The 24,135-nt window shown below is 37.1% G+C and overlaps 1 protein-coding gene across 1 annotated transcript; it reads right to left on the bottom strand.

The window, feature by feature from the left end:
- Positions 1-1,548: 1,548 nt before the first annotated feature.
- hpcal4 (hippocalcin like 4) lies at positions 1,549-23,437 on the bottom strand. Its single transcript, XM_084422687.1, has 4 exons — positions 23,294-23,437; positions 5,959-6,134; positions 5,129-5,344; positions 1,549-5,030 (listed from the first exon to the last, which is right to left on the bottom strand). Exons 2-4 carry the CDS (start codon positions 6,118-6,120, stop codon positions 4,833-4,835), a joined length of 576 nt encoding a protein of 191 aa, XP_084278813.1. The 5' UTR covers positions 6,121-6,134; positions 23,294-23,437; the 3' UTR covers positions 1,549-4,832.
- Between the last annotated feature and the right edge of the window lie 698 nt (positions 23,438-24,135).

Genomic DNA, 24,135 nt, shown 5'->3' with positions numbered 1-24,135 from the left:
GAAACAGTCTGGCGAGGTGGGGCCACGGGTTGGCACATTCCCGGGATGGACCTGCTGCGTCTTCATCCATTGTTTCGTCCATGGTTTCGTCTCTTATCTAAATCTGACCATGGAGTTGACTTTGGCGGAAAGCTGAAGGTGATTGCTGATAGGCTGTCCCAATCAGTTGTGCCTGCACAATCCAATCACGTTTGAGAGGGAAACAACAAATTGAGGGTTTCCGAGACTTCTTCTTTTTTTTAGAAGGAGTAACGGGTACTCACGGTTATGGATAGAAATGTAGTGGAGTAAAGAGTACAATATTTGCCTCTCAAATGTACTTGAGTAAAGTCATGAGTACTCCCCAAAAATGATACTCGAGTAAAGTACAGATCTCTCAAAATTTTACTTAAGTCCTGTACTCAAGTAAATGTACTCCGTTACTGTCCGGCTCTGCTTTTACCCTGTTGTTATATCCAGATATCATTAATTTTAGTCTTTTTCACAAATGTGAAAAATGACAATGTCTCACCACTACCAGAATATAATTCTCTAAGTTCTGTCTAAAATGAAAATTAATAATATGACCTTTCATTCATAATTTGTTATGTGGCCGGACACCAAAAACCCAGACTAGACTGACCTTACTGCAAAACCACAAACCAGTTTAGGCTGGTTGAAGTCATTTTTCAGCAGGGGTGAAATGATTGGCACAAAGCTCAGAGCTGCCTTAAAGTGTACCAATTTGTTGGGAAATTGCACTAGTGAAAATGTGTGTCCCTGATGGAAGGTCTACATTTATACAACTCTCCCATCACACTTCAGATGTGCTACTGCCCTGCTGCCATGACAACAGCATTTATCATGACATCACCTCCCTAGAGTGACTCATACTGCACAGGTCTGCATAAAAAGTGAACGGTTTGTGTGCATGAAAATGAGAGAGAGAGAGAGAGAGAGAGAGAGAGAGAGAGAGAGAGAGAGAGAGAGAGAGAGAGAGAGAGAGAGAGAGAGAGAGAGAGAGAGAGAGAGAGAGAGAGAGAGAGAGAGAGAGAGAGAGAATTAGAGAAATGTATGAGTTTGTCTGACAGCATTTACCTAATCAGTAAGGATGACAAACAACACAGCCGGAGACGATTCAGTAGACATCCACATATTTAATTCTCTATGTAACAAAAATAAGTACACGTCTTTGTTCAAGGAGCTTTACGATATTGAAAAAGTGAACAGAAAACCAGACATTTAGAAATGCACATCAACACATACAGTACAGAAAGCGAATTGTATTGCATGACTGGACACAATTAATCCCTTTATAGTATTTTTTGGGGACATAATCAAAATCTGCACTGGATGGTTATACATGTGAACTTACATTACATTTTTCAAGCTGTATAATAAATGTGTGCATATATATATATATATATATATATATATATATATATATATATATATATATATATATATATATATATTATATGTGTTATATTATATTATGTATGTTATAATATAATATATTATATTATATATATATGTGTGTGTTTATATATATATATATATATATATATATATATATACACATACACACACACATATATATATAATTACATTTTATTAACCCTATATCCAATTTTATGCTTTATAAAGTCTTTGGCACACAAAAAAAATCTCTCATTGGACTTTAGCAGTGGCATCTATATAGTCACTTTAGTGGTGCACATTGCACAACATCCACAATGCCCATTTTCCACTTCCCATAATCATTACCCGTGACTATAACTGTGTTTATGTAATCTAATCACAGTGATCATTAAGATGGCCAAGATTTCAGACCATACATTGAGTCACGCTGGTACATATCTGAACTGCGGTAGTAGATAAAATGCAATGTCTTGAAAAGTGCTGCCATTAAATATGACTGTCCCTTGTGAAAAAGAAGTACACTTTAGAATACTTTATTATTACGGAAAGAATATACTTAAATGCAAAATGAATCTAATGATTTGGAATCTTAATTGCATGTTAATTGCATGCATGCATTTAATGTATTATAGTTCATATTGAAATTAAATGCATTTAGCTGAAGTACAGTGCTTTTTGGTCCACTTAAGCACATTTTTATATGTATTTTCATAATTGCTTCTTTTGTCTGAAATTTGTTTAAAGTGCTGACAATCATGTAAATACACTTCATGTAATTTCTGTTGAAGTGTACTTTTAAAAGATTATTAAACCACAGTGATTTAAAATGTACTTTAAAGTAAAACCTTACATTTTATAGCCTACTTCTTTTTCACGAGGCACATTCAGCACAAGAAACCTACTATGTAACACAACAAAAAAGAGATTCCACTGTCGTAAAACAGCGACAGAGGTGTGTGAATGTGACAGGAAATACATCCCACGTGGATTTCACAAGATTGTGAGTAGTGTAAAAGCAGTTGTGACAAAATGTAAGTAAAGAAACTGCTGAAACTCCTGTTACTGAAAATGTAACATCACAAGATATGCTGCAAAATGAACTGCAGGATTAAAGTGATCTATTGCTAAACTACTTTCACTACTGAAAAATAAGTCACTTAGATAAAGCTAAAATGATTATCTAAACATGAATAATCATTGCTATTGTGTAGCACAATGTTCCAGCAAGACGTCCTCATTGTGATCTAGAAGTATTTAATGGTTTTGAAAGGGATTCTTGCTAAAATTCACAGATTTGTATGGGTGCCCCCTGGACCTATATCACATGGGGATCTTATTTGGACCCCCTGAAAGCCCAGACAGCCCTAGTTCTGATTAAAAACATATGCTGAATTCAGAACCACATACTAGATCTTATCATATCTTTCTATGGCAGAAATAGTAAGAGTATGTAGCTCAAATTCAGCAATAGTCTTTTCGAGGGTCTTCTGCTGAAGTTAACAAGGCAAGTTAACAACAATAACATCTTTCACCACAGGGAGGCAGTCTAAAACTAAAGCTGAATTGCCTCTACTCACAATGTAGTGCAACAGTATTCTCATGTTATAGCGCAATAAGTAACATTGACAGGTACTACACATTCTGCGTCTGGTTTACATTTGTGTCCACTTATATTACAAGAGTAAAGAAAGGTAATTCAACATTGACAATATTCATACAATTAAAATCCTTTTGGCTGACACTTTGCTAAGCTTGTGAAATAGGAGATGAATTAATGAAGACTGAACTAAACTAAAGCTCTCATGACAAAAACAGCTCACCAGCCACACCAGGTGACAACAAACACGGCGGCGTAATACTCCTAGCACTGGCGTGAAGATCATAAGAAAGAATTAATACAAAGGTTGAGGCATTTGTGTTCTCTTACGTGAACTCACACTCACACACTGCGGCTTTCACACCAGATTGCAAAGAAAAAAAAAATGCACACATTAGTTTCCCTCTTTCACAGACAGACCCACATACATAAGTACAGTAAAGTTTTTTTGTGTTAGCACACAAATCATTGCAGCTGTGTCAGAATACGAAAGCAGTTCTAAGAGAAACATTTACATGTACATATTAAGCATGTGTATAGGCATTATGTACAAAATGTATTCATGTACATATATTATCAGTTCTCTATCTAATAAATGCTATTCCTCATTTTCTGGCATGATCCATCACTAAATATCACCCATTTACTCAGCCATGGCTTTTTAGTTTTATCTCGGACAATAACACGATTAGAAGATGGCTATGCTTTGTGATGGTATCATCAGATTATGGCAATGTTTTTTTCTAACAGTATTACTCGAGTGGGGTAGAGCGCTGTATATGAAGGCACCCGCAAATGTCAAAGGATTCAGTCCTGCCCAGAACTCTGTGCTTTCTACATTTCCGCTCTGTAATGCTCTTCCTCAGGCACAAGGCATGTTGCTGCTCTGACATTTTCAGTACAGAAAAAATTAATTCCACAGATTATATAATATTTAATAGGGATGCACGGTTTAAATATTTGGCTGATACCAATAAGCAAATAATTATTGTTATGGTCAATAAACAATAAATATGGAAGCCCTAAGAAGCCATGCATTTTTCTTTTTTCCATTTTTGTGAACTTGACACTTCTTCAGTAGATAAATGAATAACATATATATTCAGTTCTATTTTGTCTAAATAAATTAAAAATAAAGCACAGATTTTGGACATCACATTATAATGTATAATGGATATTCATTTTGAGATTTGCTAAATATTGCATTTATTAAATTATTAGTGTTTTTAAAGAGTGTTGGATGACAAAGTAAAAATGAGGTAAATGAGCATGCACAATTATATATATATATACCAATAATGGGCGATCAACAGATAAATAAATAAAAATAATATCAGCAGAGCTACAGACATATTGTGCATCCTTAATGTATATTTTCATCCCTTGCCTTTTGTATCTTTATCTTGGATTAAAATGTGTTAAAATGGATTATTTATTATTATTATTTATTTATAATTATTAAATTAAACTTCTGAAAGAGACAGATGCCTGTCTTTTGGCTCAAAAGTGACTTTTCTGAGGAAAGAAATGTCTTGTATTAATGATTTAATCTTTCAAACTTTCTGACTATCTCTATGGGCTGGAAAGCAAACAGAATGTGTAACAAGTGATACAGGATTGAAAATACTCTCTCTTGCATTACTTTCACTAATCATTCCAAATGGCCATAATCATTGCCTTTGCACTCCCAAGATTACCATGCAGTCTAACTTCTGTTCAACAGTATATTTTCTCTCAGCATCTATTACCTACATCTCTCTAGAAGTCTGTACATGGTTCTCTTCCCCTCCCTACACCCCCCAGCCCCCTTCACTCATCTTTCTCCTCTCCTTTCTTACTTCTGCATGTCACATTGCAGTAAAAGAACAATGGAGGGGTCGCTCTTGGCCGCCTCTTTGAACTCCTCCAGCGTGATCTCATCGTTGTGGTCCTTGTCCATCTTGCTGAAGATTTTGTCCACACGCTGCTGTGGGGTCAGCCCGTCCTCGTTCATACGCATCATGATCACCGTTCCAACCATCTTGTAGATTGCCTGGACATCAGAGACATCCCGAATCGATGGGGTGAACACATTTCTAAAGCAAACACATATTTGAGTATGTGAAGCAATGGCTTCTCTGAATACCTCACCTCAATGATCTCCAGCATCTCCATGCGTGTGATCTTGCCATCTCCGTCTAGGTCGTACATGTTGAAGGCCCAGTTGAGTTTCTGCTCAAAACTTCCCCTGGAAGTGATGGACAGTGCGCAGATGAACTCTCTGAAGTCAATGGTACCGTCACCATTTTTGTCAAATGTCCGAAAGGCATGCTGAGCGAATTTTGAAGCATCGCCATAAGGGAAGAACTGGAAAATACAAAACAGATATGGCAACTGACTTTTTAGTACACTTTTTTGTAACCTAACTACATAGACATCCTTAAATGATAATTCTTTCATCATATGCCCTGTAGAGCCTACTGTATTGAATTTGATAAACACATTTCCAAGACCTCCTAATTAACACAATCAAAACCTGTTATACACAATCTACTACATGCGTTATGTCATTTGATAGTTTTTACCTTTTCTTCTTCTTTTTTTTTTTGCAAGTAAAATGCCTTTCAGTATAATTATAGTGTTTTTGTTGCAGGAGTGTTTTTCCTGCTCTTTGAGCTAGAGCTCCATGTTCTCCTTATATCATACTATATAAAAGCCAAATGTAATAAATATGATACACAACAAAAAAAAAACACACAAATGCAAACTTTAAACACAAATTCATACTGGTTTGGAACAGCATGAGTGCCAGTAAATCATGACAGAATTTTCGTATTTAGGTGATCTATCCCTTTAAAAAAATGTTTTGAGATTATTTTTCATTATGTTTGTAATTTATTTTATGCACCCTAGGGTCATATGGATAAAGTAACTATATCGTCTGTGTAAAGTATCCCTTTGGGTGTATAGACAACGTTCACCTTGACATAAAGTTGCTGGAATTCTTCCAGATTGAGGATGCCAGTTGGACAGTCCTTCAGAAATCCCTTATACCACTGCTTCAGCTCAACTTCATTGAACTCTGTACTCTTGGTCAAGTCGTCTAGCACCTCAGGAGCAAGCTTGCTGTTGTGTTTCCCCATCTTTTTACACCTCTCTGTGGGGAAGGAGGGAAAAGAGCCATAAAATACATTAATGCTTTATAGATTGGCAGCAGCAATCAAAAACAGAAATGTATTGTGGACAACAGCTCTCTTGATAAGACTAATGTGAAGGTGTAATGTAATGCAACTGCAGCTGTGAATCGCACCATTCAAATGGCAACCACTGTCTCCGTTCTTTTTTATTACGTCTGCCACAAATACCATACAAAATAAAGAGTTCAGAGCAAGATTTGATCATTAACGAAAAACAATTATCAAATATAGCTGCAAGCAACAATTAAGGGGCAAAGCACAAAGAAGGCACGATAAGTCATGCCAACATGGCTGGGAGCGTCAAATCAACTGCAACAACAAGCAATGAAAGACATTTTAATATGATTTTAGACAAAATGGCTGAAAATCATAAATTCAATGACTAGTAAAATGATTTAAAGGTTTTCAATTTCGACCAATAGGTGGCACTGTGACCGAATTGATGTGGTGTGGTCAGAGTAAGATGACAATAGCCGTGTTTCCATTACCCTTCAAATTGTGCAAATTGAAATTGCGCATTGAAAATACGGTTAATGGAAACGTAATTTTGGCAAAAACTTTTATCGCAAAAAAGTTTTTACGCTCGCATGGGGTGGTTTTTCAGGCAATTCGAAAAAGAAATATTTCGCAAACCTGCAATGGAAACAGTTTTTGCGCATTTACAGGTCACCTGACGTAGATGACGCGGTGTGTTTGGACAGAATACAAGACAGAGTTCTTTATTAAATTCATATAAGACAAAATTATTACAGGAATAATGGATTCTAAACCTCAAATAAATGCCACAATCAAGACCTCGAAGCAGAAATGAGGGAAAAACACCCAGAAACACCTCATATGTGCCGCTCACAGCTAGTGCAGTGGCTGGGATTGGTACATAAACCTACCAACATCCGTTGCCATGGTTTTTGGAATGACTTTACTTAGTTTTAGTCGCATAACATCGGTTAATGGAAACGCCGTCATTTCGGAATAGTTTTTTGTCGACATTTAGAAAAAATCGCAAAAGTTTTGCGCGAGTCTGTAATGGAAACGCGCCTACTGATGCATTCAAAGTTTGGTGTCAATTGGTCAAAGCATTTTAAAATTTGTTTATGCAGTATACGAAAACGGTTTCGTCTATCGAGACAAAATCGAGACTTTTTGCCGGCATGGTCTGAAGATTATACGATTAGATTTTGGTGAAAATCGGTCCAATGGTTGAAAAAGTTTGTTTTTAAAGAAAAAAACAGCTGAGGCTGAGACTAGTGATAAAGTAAAACAATCAAGACAGGCCTTGTTTTTTTTAACTCCGAGGTTATTAATTAATCAATGATGTATGCTTCATTTGAAGCCATCAGCCCTGCAGAAAAATCCAGCATGAATTTTATAGGTCCTGGGTTAATGCTGGTTAGAGCTGGTATAGTGCTGGTCTAGCTGGTGTACCAATACTTTTCTCAAGCAAAACTGAGCTAGTGTAGCTGGTCCAACAGCAATTCCGCTTACCATGCTAGGGACCAGCAAACCAGCATCCCATGCTGGTCTCAGCATGCAAAACATACCTTATTTTGGTGACCAGCAATGCTGAATTTTTAGCAGGGAGTCAGTGCTTTTGCACTTAAATTGTAAGTAATAAATATTCAGATAAAGAACTACATTACCCATGAACCCTGAAGAGAAAGATCCACTTCAAACTATATACAAACTATCAAAATTAAAGAATACTTTCATAACCAAGGCCAGTGAAAATGTGGTCTGTTTCTCTTATTATTTGAAGCGAACATCTGATTGTTAGCTTGTTTGGGTGAAAACTAAAAAGAGTGCATGACAAAATAAAACTAAACATTTTCTAAAGATACAAATAATAACTAAACTAACTAAAACTAATCTAAAATTTTGAATTCATAATATAAAGTGTGTAGAGTGGACTGATTTTTTGTGACAAATGATGTTTCCATTTCTTTGACTTTTAGTAGCTGTTGTCCACTATGCTTTTGGGGTTTTACACTTTGTCATGACATTGTGTCTTATAATGTGTCTGCCTGTGGCAAAAACCGAGATATATTAAACCAAATCCAAATTGCCCTGGGCCTTGAAAATGGATATATTTGGGTGCACAAATGACAAATGAGGCACTGTGTTAATGAGTCATTATCTCCGCTCTCGGGTTATTAAAGTTCATTAAATATTGAACAGGTCTAAATAGTTGACGAGGGGCACATGATGACGGAATACAGCAGCAGCTTTTCAGAGGAACTCATCTGAGACATTCTGAGACCCGGTCGCCCACAGAGCTATTTTCTCCTCTGACGGTAGGTCATTTTAGTGGGATCATGATGACTAATCAGAGGTGAGCATTCATCTCCTCTCTCTCTCTCACTCTCATTTTCTCTTGCTCTATTTCGCTCCCTCTTTGTCGCTGACCTTTATTGGAATTCTGTGGTCTGTCGGATTTGCTAATCTTGGCATCTTTCTGATTAGTTAACTTTAGACAGGGGTGTTTAATTAAAGATATAAGTGGTTAATGAACTGTATGGCTGACAACATTCGCTTCAAGGCTCTAGAAAGCTGATTCTTTGGGGCTGGTGAGACAATCCACTATTGTTTTCAATCAGAGAGGCTTCCATCAAACTCTGCAAGCACTCCTGCCCACAGGCCAACGTTTGTTAGCTCCTTTGTAATAAGTGACTGCTCAAAGAGCCGGCGTGCAAGAGGAAACTAAATCTGTCAATCATTACTCCAGAGCCCTCCATGAAACTACAAAGGAAATGAAGAGCGAAAGCAACGTCTGTTTATGAAAGTTAATCTACACCCATATTGCTTTGGAACCTGTGGCGAGAGTCGTGGGTACCTGGGAGTTGTAACATCAATAAGTTGAACACACTGTGTTTTTTGCAGCAGATGTCATAATATCCTTCAAGCAAGGATTTCATTTTATCAGAAAATTCAGACACACACTACCTTTTTTTTCCAGGCACTATAATAAACAAGTTTTTGGCTTGTTGTTTAAGCCAAACATACACTACAGGACTGAAGCCATTTTTTTTTTCATATCTTAAACTAGTTAGGCCCGGACTATAACTAGCAGCACCTGCCCATGCATCTGAGTTTTATAGTGTGTGCACTTATGAGACACACTGTGCCAAATTTCAATCAGTGTGAAAATAATCACTATTTCTTCATTTACTGTTTTGTGCAAATCAGTAGGGCTGGTAAAAAATATCGATTTTTGCAATTAATTGAACTATCCCGATATTGATTCTTGAAATCACTAGACTGATTTTTACACTACTTTCAGTGGCTGTGTGAAAATGTATTTGTGTCACTTCCTGTTCTGCAGCTGTCAATGTGTTTAGATAAACTCACTTACTAAACCGTGTTGTCTGGACCCTGTTGTAAAAAAAAATTCACATTTACAGGGTTTTTCGAAGCGGAAGTCATCATAGTTGGGTAAACTTCTCTTGTTTTCTGGGGAATTAATCAAAATTAAGTGATTTGTTGATTAAAACAAGCAAAATTATCTGCCAATGGGGTCAGAAAAATAATCTTAATGGTGAATGGGAGATGATGGCACAAAATTGTAATTTCCCAAATTGCCAAATTGTATTCCCATTTGCTCCAAAAACAAAAGAAAATCATGACTGCGTTTTCCTCGACTTTCCAAAAGAATGGAAAAATAGAGACTAATTACAGCAGTCAGAAGAGAGAATGATGGCAATGATCAATGCCATCACTCCCTCAGCCGTTGTATTAGAAACACTCAAACGGCAGTGTTAATTTGTTTTTTTTGTAATTTACTGCCAAGGTAATATAACACAAAGAATATACAGTGACCAATGACTCTTTAGGCGACTATTTCAAAAAGAAGAGGTACTTGTTACACTGCCCTATACATCATTAAAAGAGCAAATCAAATCAGGAAATCTGGTCTCAATACAAATCAAAAATGATGTTTGATGACATATTAGTCATATTGCTAAGTGAGCGAGTTTGTTTTACAATGCATTCTGGGATCGTACCTGGAGTCAGAGAGGAAAATGATTGTGTAAAGCTCTTGTAACCAACATCACAGAAAAAAAAAGAATCTATTAGGCTTTAAATGTGAACAGGACGTGCGTCCTTGACCTATTCCTTTTACTCCTGACATGTCTACAATTCAATTAAGACCAACAGATCAGGTCTACCAGCATGTATCTCTCATTCAACTTCTGTCTTCACAGCACACAATGAGGCCATCAGGAACACAGTGTGAGATGGAGAGAAGGGTGGTAACGAGTTCAAAGTGAATAAGTAGATCTGTATAGCAGTGGTGTTCTTAAATAAGGAGGCATTTTTTTTTATAAATCAAATGTAAATTCGTGTCCCACTAAAAGGTCCTGGCACACTGAGTCCGAAATTTTCGTATGCATTTTTTCGTATTTGTGATTCGGTGGCTCTGAACTGTCAAAACACCATTCAAAATGCTTGCTACGAATGCAAAAAAGGCAGAAATTCAAACCTGATCCAAAAAAATGTATGACGGATGAAGTTTCGGAGACAGTGTGCAAGCGTGATTGACATAACGTGAGGTCGTATTTATTTTTTAACGTGCGAAAATTTCGGATGCGAATTTCGGACTCAGTGTGCAAGGGCTTTTACACTTAATGTTGTCACAATTTTCCTGGTTAAATAAACATTACATCAAAAGAGAGAGAGAGAGAGAGACCAAATATAATTCTATTTTGTACTCATTAATACTCTGTAATTAATCTTTTTGAAAACAAGTATAAAACTAAGCAAGGTAGTGTTTTTAAGCATTTTTACATTTATTCCAAAATAATAACTAACTGGAGTTACAATTTAAACAATATATATTTTTTTATGAACTGATGTTCAATTGTTCTTTTTAATAGTCAACTTATTTTTAGTCATCAAGCTTGTTAAACTGGTATGATATACCTTTAATTTCACCAAGCTGATTGTTCACAAAAAAAAAACACGTTCATCATGTTTTCAGTCCTTTTCAAGTTAAATTTTGGCATGGCATAAAGCAGTTATACCTAAGTGGCTGAGTTATTTACTTACTTTTTAATTAGAATTCCCATTAACACCATCATTTTGTTCATTCAGACCAATTCACGAACATGTACGAAAACAAAATGCAGGATTTATAGCACGAACCAATCATATCCAACCATAACAAATCATATCCAATCATAGCGTGGAGGCATTGCCTCCTCTCAGGTGACTTCCCCCTATTCATTGTCAATTACCCCCCACCAAACCCACCGCATGCTTTAGGGGGTCTGTAAAAGTAAATGGGCTCAGGGGAGGCAAAGAGAGACGTGACGTCCCGCTGTAACTTTACCTGCGGGGGTCCCTGTTGGACACTGTTATGTTAGAAAAACAAGTGATTTATACACCTTTTTAATGTCAAATTTTGTCATATTTGCATTGTTTTATTTTTGTAACAAGGGTTATTTTCTCATCTAATTGTTTGAGGCACTGCCTCTCTTGCCTCCCTGGAGGAAACGCCCCTGAAGTATAGAGACTTTGAAGTCTGGAAGGCAAGGGAAATGTTAAAGAGGGAGAGTGGGATTGGAGAGGGGTTTTAAGAGGGGGAGAGACCAACTGTGTTTAGTGTACAATGTGAAGTTGGACAGAACTGCCCCATCCTGAACCTCCGACAAGGCCCAATTTAATGCCAGTCAGGAGAGCAAAAGCATGTTGCAGAAAACTGGGCTTCCAAAAGCACCTCAGCCGATAAGAAATATGGGCAGACAGTCTTAAAATGAATGAAAAATACAAAGTACACCAAAAAAAACACTTTTAATCTTTGGCTTGAGTTCAGAAATAATAGTTTTATGCCATCTTCTTTTCCCAGTTGTTTACTCTGGAATATTAGCCTGGGTTTCCCCATGCTGCCTTGAGCGCAGCGCAATTTTATTCACGCTGCTAGGCAGCCTGGACACCATGGACCAGATTTTCCCCTCAAAAAGGGAACCAATCACAGAACGGGGAGAGAGCAGTGAGACGATGACGACGTCTATGCGACACACCTAAGCAGTTTGTTTATATCTACGGATCCAACATGGCAGAAGACGCAAAGTTACCTTTCGATGCAGCCTTAGATAGTGTTCTAAGTAGTTTAGTCGCTGAACGCCAGCGTGTACATAAATCTCTGACCCATCGTCTTCTTCCTCATCGAATTTCTGTTGCTCTACATACGTCATCTGGTATAATTGAAACGATTGGCTATGAGCTACGTACAGGCCCATTTGATAGACATTCGTAGCGCCCAATAAACGGCTCTGGGCATTCGTAAACCACGCCTCAAATACGAGAAAATGAACGTGGTTCCCAGACCACGTCTCAACGAGACGAGGTCTGACGTTAGCCAGGCTAGTGGAATATAATCTCTCCTGAGTTTCTGTCCGATGAGTCAGTTTCTGCTTCATTTACCACCCAAGAGGACGTTTCTGCTTATCAACGAATGGTAGCTTTTATGTGGCTCCTTTAGGATTATGACGGCTGCTTGCGGATTAGTCTAGCAGTGCTGAGGGAAGAAATGTGGGAGACATTGCAAAGGTGCTCCTGTCACTATGCCGTTTCTCTTTCCTTGAGCAGAAGTGATGCTTATCTATGAGGATTTGCAGATTAATGCAGGCCCGTCGCCAAGGCCGGGCATTGGGGAGTAGTGCCCCTCTAGATGACAGCAAACTTACAATTGAGAGCAAAAACCTTATTTCTTACTTCAGAAAGACTGCATTACATACAGCTGTTTGGCTACTGGTTAACGTTATTTTCCATACCCTTGGTGCCAAGGTGACATCAGCCAAAAGGTTTTTTTTTTTTAAGAATAACTTTCACAGTAAGACAAGGTGCATGTATTAAGAAAGTAAATAGAAACTACTTTGACTTTATGTTGACTTTAAAGACTATAATTTTTTTTTTTTTTAAATGATTGTGATGAAACCAAAAGGTCACACACATTAATTCTGCTTCATGATCTTTTACAGAGTCACGTCTAAAGCTGTTACCCTACAGTCAGTAAGAAAACAGAGTGAATGTCTTTTGTGGCCTTGTTTCATGGCCTCTCCTATCACTTTATCTTTTTCATCAGTTCTCCATTGTCACTCAGAGTGATCGATGGACAGTGATTGCCTGTGTGGTCACTGCTGATGTCTTTGACATTCCAGCCAGATCAGTCTGTGTGTGTGTTCCTTTTAAGAGCCACCAAATGAGATGAGAACCCTTGGAGCCGAGATGTGCTGGACACTGGGGCATTGGCAGTGGATTAATTCCACACATGCACAAACACACTCAAATGCACACACGTACAAAGACATACAGGTCTGGCACTTAAATAGATCCCAGGTGGGATTTTTTTTTTTTTTTTTTTCAGGGCCTGAACATTGTACTGGCAACTGTCGAAGATTGAACAAGAAAAGAAGAGATGACTCAATTTGAGTCTCTTATAGACTTTATTCACCCCAGTGACCCTCTGCAAATTCTTTCAAGACTGATATGGCAGAAGGAACTGAGAGGTGAAAGAGTAGTAGGCTTTAGATTTTAGAAACACATAGAAACTGTCATAATCAGTCAAGTTTGGTCATTTTTTTAAATGTCTTTAACAAGTCTCTGTAGGCTCCCTAAGGTTGCATTTCAGGGCTGGGTAAAAAATATCGATTTCTCAATTTTAAACGATTCTCATTTTTACGAACCGATATCGATTCTTAAATCCCAAGAAGAAGTTGATGAATGAATGTAACCTGTAGCGCGCATCCCATCCAATAAATCTCAATACTCTTTGTGCTTTGTTACTATTGATATGAAACAAACTCTCAGATTTCAAATTACGTCCATTTTCTTACGAAATTCAAAACCATGAATACCGTTTTGGCGCTGTGGCGTGAGATCGCTCTGGCGCAGCTCAGCTCAAGAGAAGCAGCACATGATCTTCTCTTCCGCCTTAATAATACCAGTTACGGCGCGAAATAAACATGAATGAGCATCTGAAAGTATGTTAAAAGGTAGAGTACAACTTATCGAAATCCGTATCATGTGATATGGAATCGCTCAATCAGTGTTTCAACCGTGGAAAGTAAATCAGCTTGTAAACAATGTCATGTAACGTCACATTTACCTCTGAAAAAACATATTCAGTGACCATAAACTCGTTAGTCAGCTAGAAAAATTTACTCTAGAGAGGAGCATTTTGCTAAATATATGCACCATATTACATATTCATTATCATTTTTAATGTTCTTCAATTTTTAATGCATGTTTGAATAAATCTGGCAGGTTTGTATGACAGCCACCATTTAAATGTTTATATTTCATATAACTTTATTATTATAAAAATAAATAAAAGTGTAATTTAAGTGTTTGTATACAAATCAGTTCAATATTATACCTTCAATATTATAGTAGGCTAGGCTAATGAAGCCTAGTAGGCTACAACTGACTCCCATAGTTTACAGCATTAGTTAAGAGATTTGTTTTCCTTGAGATGTTTTCCTTGCCATGTATTGTACCTGATATCCAAAATAATCAATATTGAATCGAATCGAATTGCAAGCTTGTGAATTGAAATCGAATCGAATTGTGAAATTTGTGTCAATACCCAGCCCTATTGCATTTATTAAAGAAAACAGCAATACAATTTAAAATAACTTTTCTATTTGAGTATATTTTGAAATATAATTTATTCCTATGATGACAAAGCTGAATTTTCAGCATCCTTCCAGTCTTCAGTGTCACATGATCCTTCAGAAATCATTGTAATATGCTGACATTTTAATATGTTATTTGTTCACTGACCTGAATAGGGAGGGTGTTTTAAGTACCCTATAAGGACACTAGCCTTTTCACAACAATGTTCTGGCCCTTTTATGGTGGACAAAAGTGGCGTGTTACAAGTGTGCTTTATCACAACCCTGGGATGATACCACTGGTGAATAATTGGTTGTCCTGGTAACAGACCAGGAAGCTTTCACAACCCTTGTCTCGCAAAATTCAGCCAATAACAACTGGTTAGAAGCTTTGCCGTGGATGTATCCTCTCTTTGGCTTAATTTAGCTCTTTCTTAATGTGCAACAGCAAAGTCCATCTTAAAAGTTGGATAGTGCTGATTTGATTACTTGATTTTCTATTCAGGGTTGGGTTGTAATTTTAAGTTAGCTATTTCAGTTATCAAGATTCATTTACTTTCAGTTAACTTGACAAAAAATAACTAAATAATCTTTTCCACCATCGGGACAAACCGTTCTCGTTGCTTAACCATTCCATTCCGTGCCGATCCGGCCCAGTTGTTATGGATATAGTTTCATTTTCCACTGAGGGGCTGATAACGGAGCTCTTTGAAGGTAATACAAATGTGTCAGTCACATTAAAATGCATTAGGGATGTGTGATAAATAACAGCACAGTATCAGCTATCAAGCAATATCTAAAGGTCCCTCTAAAGATTATCTTTTATTTTATTTAATGCTGATTCAAACATACTGCTTTTCATAGAAATAAATATTTATCTTTATCTTTCATACTTTATATTATTGTTGTGATGACTAAATTCACTTATACAAGATTTTTTTTTTTCAGTAGTAAAATAGAACATAATTATTATTCAGCCATTATTTGTCATTAAAGCAAAAGGAAGATAAACCACATACTATTCTGACATTAAATAAGTTAGATACATCTCTAATTAACTTTTCACTCAAAGTAACATTAATATTTTACAGTTGAAAAAGTGCAAACCTGATGAGCAATTGCAAATATTATGATCCTTCTCTCAGTCTACGAATGATTTATGGATGTGTACGTCACTCCTGAAGCTTTTTATGCCACCTTCTCTTCACTGCAGTTCAATTACAGGTGAGTCATAAAATTCTCCATCTCCACTGACTCATGTGGCATAACAACCAATAGTGGGCATAAATAATGCAGCTGTTTGGAGATATGCAGCCTAAAGGTCAACCATGCTTATCTGGAGTTAAAGGGGCACTGTCCAAAACTGTCAGTCAATCAGCCAAAGGAGCTTTTGTGAGCAAAAGAGTCAACATAAAGGTGATTCTTCAATTATACATAAACAGATCAGTGGGGAAATATATATATAGGCTAGTCCCTTTATTTTCCCCTGTCTCTGTCAGTGACAACAAACCTCTCTGTCCCTAACTGTACTTTTTCTCACAACCACTAATGCACAACCCTCACACACACAGGGCATGGTGGCAGATGGTTCAGGACAGTAATTTAAGATAGCTGCTGTAGGCAAGGTGCTGCTGTGTCCCATGTGGGGTATGGGGCAAAGACAAACAAATCACTTAGCAACTGCAGGACTAGCTACAGAATAGTCTAAATTTAGGATCTTCTAAAAGGATGCAATTAAAGGCCTAAACAGCATGAATTATTTTGGGTATTTTCAAGGTAAATGTACCTTGATTCTTAAAGACGCTATTTTGAAAATGGTTGTGTGTGTGTGTGTGTGTGTGTGTGTGTGTGTGTGTGTGTGTGTGTGTGTGTGTGTGTGTGTTTTGGTGTTTTGGTCTAAATATGAAAGTCAGTGTAGTCCAGCATTGTTTTGGACCCCATTGACTTCCACTGTATGGACAGATACAGTTAAAATAATTCTTTAAAATATCCTTTTATGTTCTACAGAAGAAAGTCATACAGGTTTAGAACAAAATATTATTTGCTTTTGGTGAACTACCCTTAGGGTGAAAGTAACCTGCTTTTTCAGACAAACGCTCCGTCTCCTATAGAGTTTGATATCAAAGATGTCAAATTCTGTAATCAGATTCAGAGATTACAATATGAACATTTCTAATAAAAAATCCACATTATTATTTTTTTTAGCTCTTTACAATGTCAAGACTAATTTCTCTTTTTATTTAGGAGAAACATCTCAGACAAAGTTGATGAATGAAACATAGCTGAGAATCCCGTCTCCTGAGCTATAGAGCAACCCCCGAGCAATAACATTTTTCTCTTGGATAAACAGCTATGTTTACTGGCTCTAAACGAGTCCCAATGCATCGGGTTAAATTAGACCATTTGGTGTTTCTATAGTGATGTTTCCCCAATCCAGTGCTGAAGAAACATATTGTCCTCTCTCAGGAGGAGAGGGCAACCCAATGAAGGTCACTGCACCTGCTCTCTAACTCTCAAAATATTGTATGTACAAAGTACTGTCATTTGTATCTGCTAATGCAACACTGTTGCAGTTGACAGCAGGAGATACAATGTAGCATAATGGTGTATTTTGAGGAACCTAACAGCACTCTAGAGTTCCACTCCACATTATACAATGGAACTCCCTAATGCTTCTTCAGAATCCAGTTATGTTTTGTATTTGAGGTAATTCTGTGCAATGAGTAAAAAAAAGGCTTAATGATACTATACCAATCAGTAGTTATTGCTAAGGCAAGCAACACTGTTACTATTGCTCATATTAGCGATTTGAACAAACCACTAGGTACTATACAGTTATCCGGACCACACATCACCACACGTAAATGTACTATACAGTTAACCAGAGCCGGACAGTAACGGAGTACATGAGTACAGTACTTAAGTACAATTTTGAGGGATCTGTACTTTACTCGAGTATCATTTTTGGGGAGTACTCATGACTTTACTCAAGGACATTTGAGAGGCAAATATTGTACTCTTTACTCCGCTACATTTCTATCCATAACCATGAGTACCCGTTACTACTTCTAAAAAAAAAAAAAAGGAAAAAAGAAAAATCTCGGAAACCCTCAATTTGTTGTTTCCCTCTCAAACGTGATTGGATTGTGCAGGCGCCACTGATTGGGACAGCCTATCAGCAATCACCTTCAGCTTTCCGCCAAAGTCAACTCCATGGTCAGATTTAGATAAGAGACGAAACCATGGACGAAACAATGGATGAAGACGCAGCAGGTCCATCCCGGGAATGTGCCAACCCGTGGCCCCACCTCGCCAGCCTATTTCAATTTTCTGAACAATTTAATGATAGTTTTCGTTCAAGTGTTTGCTGTGTTTACCAATGTAAGCACTGTGGCAGTAGTAATGCAATATTTAGAAAATGTACTCTTGTACTCTTGATACTCAAGTACTTTTAAAAACAAGTACTTCAGTAGTCTGCTAGACATCTGACTGTAGTACTTTTACCTGTACTTGAGTCAAATTTAGCAAGGGGTATCTGTACTTTTACTTAAGTAATGAAGCTGTGTACTCTGTCCGCCTCTGCGGTTAACCTAACCCTAACCCTAACCCTAACCCTACCCAAATAGGTGTGGTCCGGATAACCATATAGTTCCAACCACTATGACTTTTTAGCCAATTCACATGTCAGATCTCATGAAAAAATACCATAGTACCATAGTTACATGGCATTTAAGTGAAACCTAAATATGTCGGACACTTGAGAGTAGACTCATTTCACTTGGCCAGTAAGCTACCACCCAGATCACCTTAGAAACCACCTAGCAATACCCTAGCAACACACAACAACAATAAAGACAGAACTATACGACAACCACAACACCAAAATTGTGGTGGCAAGTTTTGCATGGGCATTCACAGCTCACATACAGTACTTCAGAAAAAAATATCTTGTTCAATCTGATACAAATAATAGAATATTCAATATAATTTAATTGATTATATTATATTGATAATATAATCAATTTAATCAATATAATATACATTTGAAGTCATTCACTTCATTTCCTTATATTACTGAGAAAAAAAGATAATGTCAGAAGATAATCTAACCAGCTAAATAAAATATTATAAAATCATTATGGTTTGTGGTTTAGGAAACAAAGTTGTAAAGCTTCTGTTAGAGTACAAAACAACAACATTTTAAACAGTTATTTTAATAAGCGTATGCCATCCGTCTCTGTCAGGCAGAACAAAATATTGTACCATTAAACGGCTGTTCCAGATGCTGGAATAATACAACAACACAGTCAGTATTTAGTATTCAGTACGGCGTGTCACACAGGTGCACAGTCTTTCTGTGATCATTTTATTGTGCTGCATTTGATTTAAGTGGCTTGGCAGGCGGTATTTGAACTGTGCCCTCTCAAGGATGGCACATTGGGGGGGAAATAAATGGGATTATGAAATGTGGTGATGACCAGTCTGGGCAGTCGATGTAGTGCACAGTAATACCTCTGAAAGAAGTGCACTACATTGGCGAATTAAATGTGTTTCCTGTGAAAACACGTGCAAATCAATTGTAAACATCCAGGGCCTTATTTATAAAACGTGCCTATTTGCACAGATTTGATGCATACGCTAAAATCCACGCCAATTATCATATTTATAAAAACGGTCTTTGACCATTCACAAGTAAAGCGTTTGGACGTTGACGGGTGCTCTTTATATGTTAATTACATGAATTATGTGCCATTTACAAGGCAGAGATCTGAAACCATTCAGCTGCGCACAATTTCAAGATCATTTGTGACTTATAAATTTCACATCCGAGAGAGGCGTACGCATGTTCTCTGAATCACACAGATGCACATTTGAGAAATGATAGTAAGATCAAATGTAAGATGGTTTTTACAAAACATTTCAGAAATGAGGCCCAAAAAGTTTGAAATTCTATCTCCCGGGAGGTGCAAATATCAGTTCAATGTAAAATCAGTTTGTGTTCAAATCAATAAGCTGGAAACACACAAACAGTCAGATGCTAAAGGATGTGCTGTACCATACTATCTATAGATTGGATACACAGTGGGCGTCATTCTATGCCAACACTATTTTTTGCCATGGAACTGTCAGTCCTGTTTCTCAAAATCAGCCTTATCATGGTTTGTATTTGATGCCTTATCTAAATGCCCTACCATGTTGGGTAAGCGCATTGAACAATTTGTTTCTAACACCCCAGGGCGTCATCCGATAACTCCAGCTGCTAAATGTATCTGACAGCATCCCTCCGTTATGACACTGTACTTGCCTCTCATTCAAATTCAGAACAGGAAGCAGAGCAAAGAACAACAACAACAACGCCAGCGAAAAAAGATTAACAGAAAGGAAACAAGCCAGAGCGCTTCTGTTTGACATGACAAACATGCACAATATTAACAGGATCCTATCTGATAGGGGAACAATTATACAAAATCGTCATCATTCGTTCTTCCAAGCAGGCATTCCTTTGTTTTTCCAGAGGTCATAGATCGGTCCCGCCAAAAAGCTGACAACTGTGTGTGGCTTCCAGAGCTCAGCCATTTTAAATCTGCCATCCATCTCCATGAAAACCAGAGCATGTGACACGGGTAATCAGGCAGTCGGCCATCCGTGTGAGCGTAGTGCGATACTGGCCAATGCTCTTGTTGGGGACAAAATCAAGGGGACGGTCGGACGTGTATACATGTGCTGACCCTATGACCCGTCCGCAGTCTAGTATCTTTTAGGATAGTTCACTAAAAAAGCCTACTGTACCATAGTTGATATACGCAAATATCTAAGGCCTCTTATCTTCTATGTATGCCAAGTGAAAGCCCTTTTAGTGTAATTATAAAAAATTCCCCCGTCAGGTTGTGGTACACTTGTCTTTTTGCTGTGAAATCTTTACTGATTTAAGAATAACTTTTATATTTTTAGTAATATTTCAAGATGAACACTAACTGGATTAAAGCAACTGAGGTTTACTTGATTATCCATGCATTTTCTTTTTAGAAAAATCATGTTAAAATGTGACTTAAATATGATACATCAGACTTTTGAGGGATGTCTATCTCTCAATCATAGTTGTATTGCACCCATAATTAAAACTACAGAGCTTTGGTCATTAAATAAGCATTTAAATATCATTTACTAAGACATTATTGGGAGATATAGAGTGACAACTGATATCTATATGCATTTTATAGTCTGCAATACTTGTTTCATTGGTTTACTTTAAAAGCTATCAGAATTTCATCGTACATTTTGACCATAAATAGCAGCAACTGCACTAAATTGTAAATTTTTGCTTAATTTGGGCCTCTGAACTAAGTTGAGGTGTTTTTTTCCTTCTCGATATCCATATTCTCCTAGATAATAGCCTGTTATATGAGTTATAATTGCCTGCTGTATCAAATATGACACTCTGCAAACTTTAGTTTAGATGTTTTTTTTATTAGGCTATATTTTGTCTAAAGCTTCAATAAACTCTATGACTAGGCTAATTCATATGTCCGGCTTTACAGGTTTAGGTTTAAAGGACAAAGCTCCTTCCACAACAGGACACCTTTTCAGATGTTTCAAACTAAACATATTTTACAATCGCCCTGCACTTCAGCAAATGAAGTGTAATGGTCAGACGAAGTGATGCGGCCGTGGACCTCCGCTCTTCTCATCATTAAACCATCCCACATCTCTCCAGCCCTCTGCCGTGTTTCATCTGAGCGTACATAATCACATCTGCATCCATTCATTATTTGAGCTTAATGAGCAGTGGCCGTGAGACATACTGAACTCATTGAGGCTTCACGGCCACTCGCAGGCCCATCCAAACGGCAGCATGGATGCAAACGAACGTGGTGCCAACAAGCCGATGCTCTCACAACTCGCTGCTGATCATTTTAGTGACAGTTCAATGGTGAGCACTTGGTGACCAGTGAACAGAGCACTCAAAGAGCAGTCAATTGTTTATCTAACTTCAGGTTATATGCAGATTGTTTACAAATCTAATTTCAATAGTTAAATTCTAGTTGAACTTAAAGTACTAAAATAACCAACACTGAAATAAAAATTATTATATAGGCCTAGACATTTTTTTTAAACACAAAAACTAATTAAAATGACAACAACAGTACTAAAACTTAAAATGAAAACAGTTACAATTAAAAAATATTAATTAAAAACTGGTATATCAGTGATAGAATGGCACTGTGTCTGATCCCTAAAAATCTCTACATGACTAAAAAATGACATGAGCTTGCAATGCCAAAAAATTCTGCAAGGGCCTTTGATGCACAAACAATTCTGCATGTCAATGATGCCAAAAAAAAGTGGCATGTTTCTATGATGCTCAAAAACGCTGCATAAATTTATGATGCTCAGAAAATTATCCATGGAATATGCCTAAAATATGCTGTATGATGCGCAAGCTGCACAAGTGTATAATGTCGAAAATGCTTCCCAACGAAAGTGTCCAAAAAAGCTGCAAGCACATGATATCCAAAAAAATAGTCGATGTTTCTTAAAAATGCTCTACTCACTTGTGATGAATGACGGCCGCAAATTCGAACATTAGCTATAAAATATGTCTAAAATATGCTTATGGTGCTCACAGCAAGCTGCACATGCACCTAATGCAAAAAAAAAAAAAAAAAAAAGCCCAATCAAACCATTCAAAAATGCATGATTCCCAAAACTGTTGCAAGCACATGTGCCCAAAAATGCTGTCTTGGAAGGCAGGTGACTAGGTTTGGAGACACAGCCATGTTAAAAATGCTCTCTGCACCTAATGCCCCACAATTACTGCAGTTCTCTATGATGCCCAAAATGCTGCAAGCACAATGCCCACAAATGCTGTCTTGGAAGGCAGGTGACTAGGTTTGGAGACACAGCCATGTTGTCCCACTCATACATGCGTGGCGCAGCGCAGACACAACACTGACTCATATCTACGCATCCATGAAGTTTTCTGGCACCGCGCTATTGATAAACAGACCTGAACAACTCGCCATTATGTCAATAACACGGGCAAATAAATGCGGCGGACCAAGTCATCATACAAACCACAAGCCAACTTAACACAGTTATCTGAATATAAAGGCAAACTAAAAATCACGCAACAGACTTGTTGGCTTAAAAAATGCATGTAGCCTATAAATGTATATTCCGTTTTGTTTAATTTTACTTTTATGACATCTCTATCTATATGTCTGCACAAGATACGAATGCATGAGTAAGAATTAACATGACATTTATTAAAAGTTGTAATGGCACATTCTTGGAAAAACATATTTCTCTTTATAGCAAAGGAAAAATATATATAATAATGTGTTTTAGTTTGTGGGTTAATTTATCAGTTATAGTGTCACTAAATGAAATATAAAATATGCATGTTGTATTCAGCGAACCTTGAAGGAACAATGCGCACATAATGAAATGATATGAAATGACAAAGAAGTAGATAACTATTTAAATGCAAATACAATATTACTTACCCAAATATCGTGAGAGAAGTATCCGGTATTTTATTTATCGCTCAAAGTGACTTGTACTCTTGCGGTTGGAGGAGTAAACTGTTCTTCAACAGAAAAACGCCACCTATTTGTTTCTTCCCTATGAGGAGGATGAATGGAGCGGTTTCGTTTCCCTTGCCAACACATTTGCATAAGGACCGCCTAATCCGTCCTCTGATTGGCCAATATCAGAGATTAGAGCGACTGTCAAGAAATATTCGTTTTTAATTGGATAGTATCAACTGTCCGTTAAAAAACAGCTAGTTGCCGCATACCTTATAAACTAGCGCTTGTTGCACCTTCCTGCGGGTATCACTGCATGCCAACAGAGAAAATGTAGCCTACATGTTTATATTAACTTGAACAGGTGCATGTTTATAATAACTTGAACAGGTGCGTTAATAATTTGCATTACATTTGTAGAAGTATTCAGGTAAAATCTATCTATCTATCTATCTATCTATCTATCTATCTATCTATCTATATGTATGTATATATATGGCGGCTAGATTACTTTTAAACAGCCTTCAGGTCTGTGATCAGAACTGTGCAAAGTACACGCATGCTTTCATTTAGATTTGGCACAGCAGGTTTTAGGTTTCTATCTATCTATCTAGGCTATCTAGTCTGTGTGTCTATCAGCTGGCATAAGTGTATTACTCTCAGTGTAAAACCATGCATCTAAAGGCAATAGAATTGGTGTTGGTGACAAATTAATCACATAAAAATCAGATCAAATTGGTTCTGGAGATGAAATGGAATAAATTTAAGATTAAGTTTTTCTAAATGGCAATTTTTTTGTTAGTTTTTTTTTTTTTGTCTTA

This window comes from Rutilus rutilus (genome assembly GCF_951802725.1).
Source record: "Rutilus rutilus genome assembly, chromosome: 11".
Taxonomy (NCBI): Eukaryota; Metazoa; Chordata; class Actinopteri; order Cypriniformes; family Leuciscidae; genus Rutilus; species Rutilus rutilus.
This window is presented reverse-complemented; position numbering and strand designations above follow the sequence as displayed.

Bases quoted from the DNA above. Each gene is read 5' to 3' on its own strand.
- hpcal4 (XM_084422687.1), bottom strand. From the start codon at position 6,120: ATGGGGAAACACAACAGCAAGCTTGCTCCTGAGGTGCTAGACGACTTG. The intron at 5,345-5,958 runs GTGAACGTTGTC...TGTATTTTCCAG, and splicing joins TCCAGCAACTTTATGTCAAG to TTCTTCCCTTATGGCGATGC. The intron at 5,031-5,128 runs GTGAGGTATTCA...TCTGATGTCCAG, and splicing joins AGATGCTGGAGATCATTGAG to GCAATCTACAAGATGGTTGG.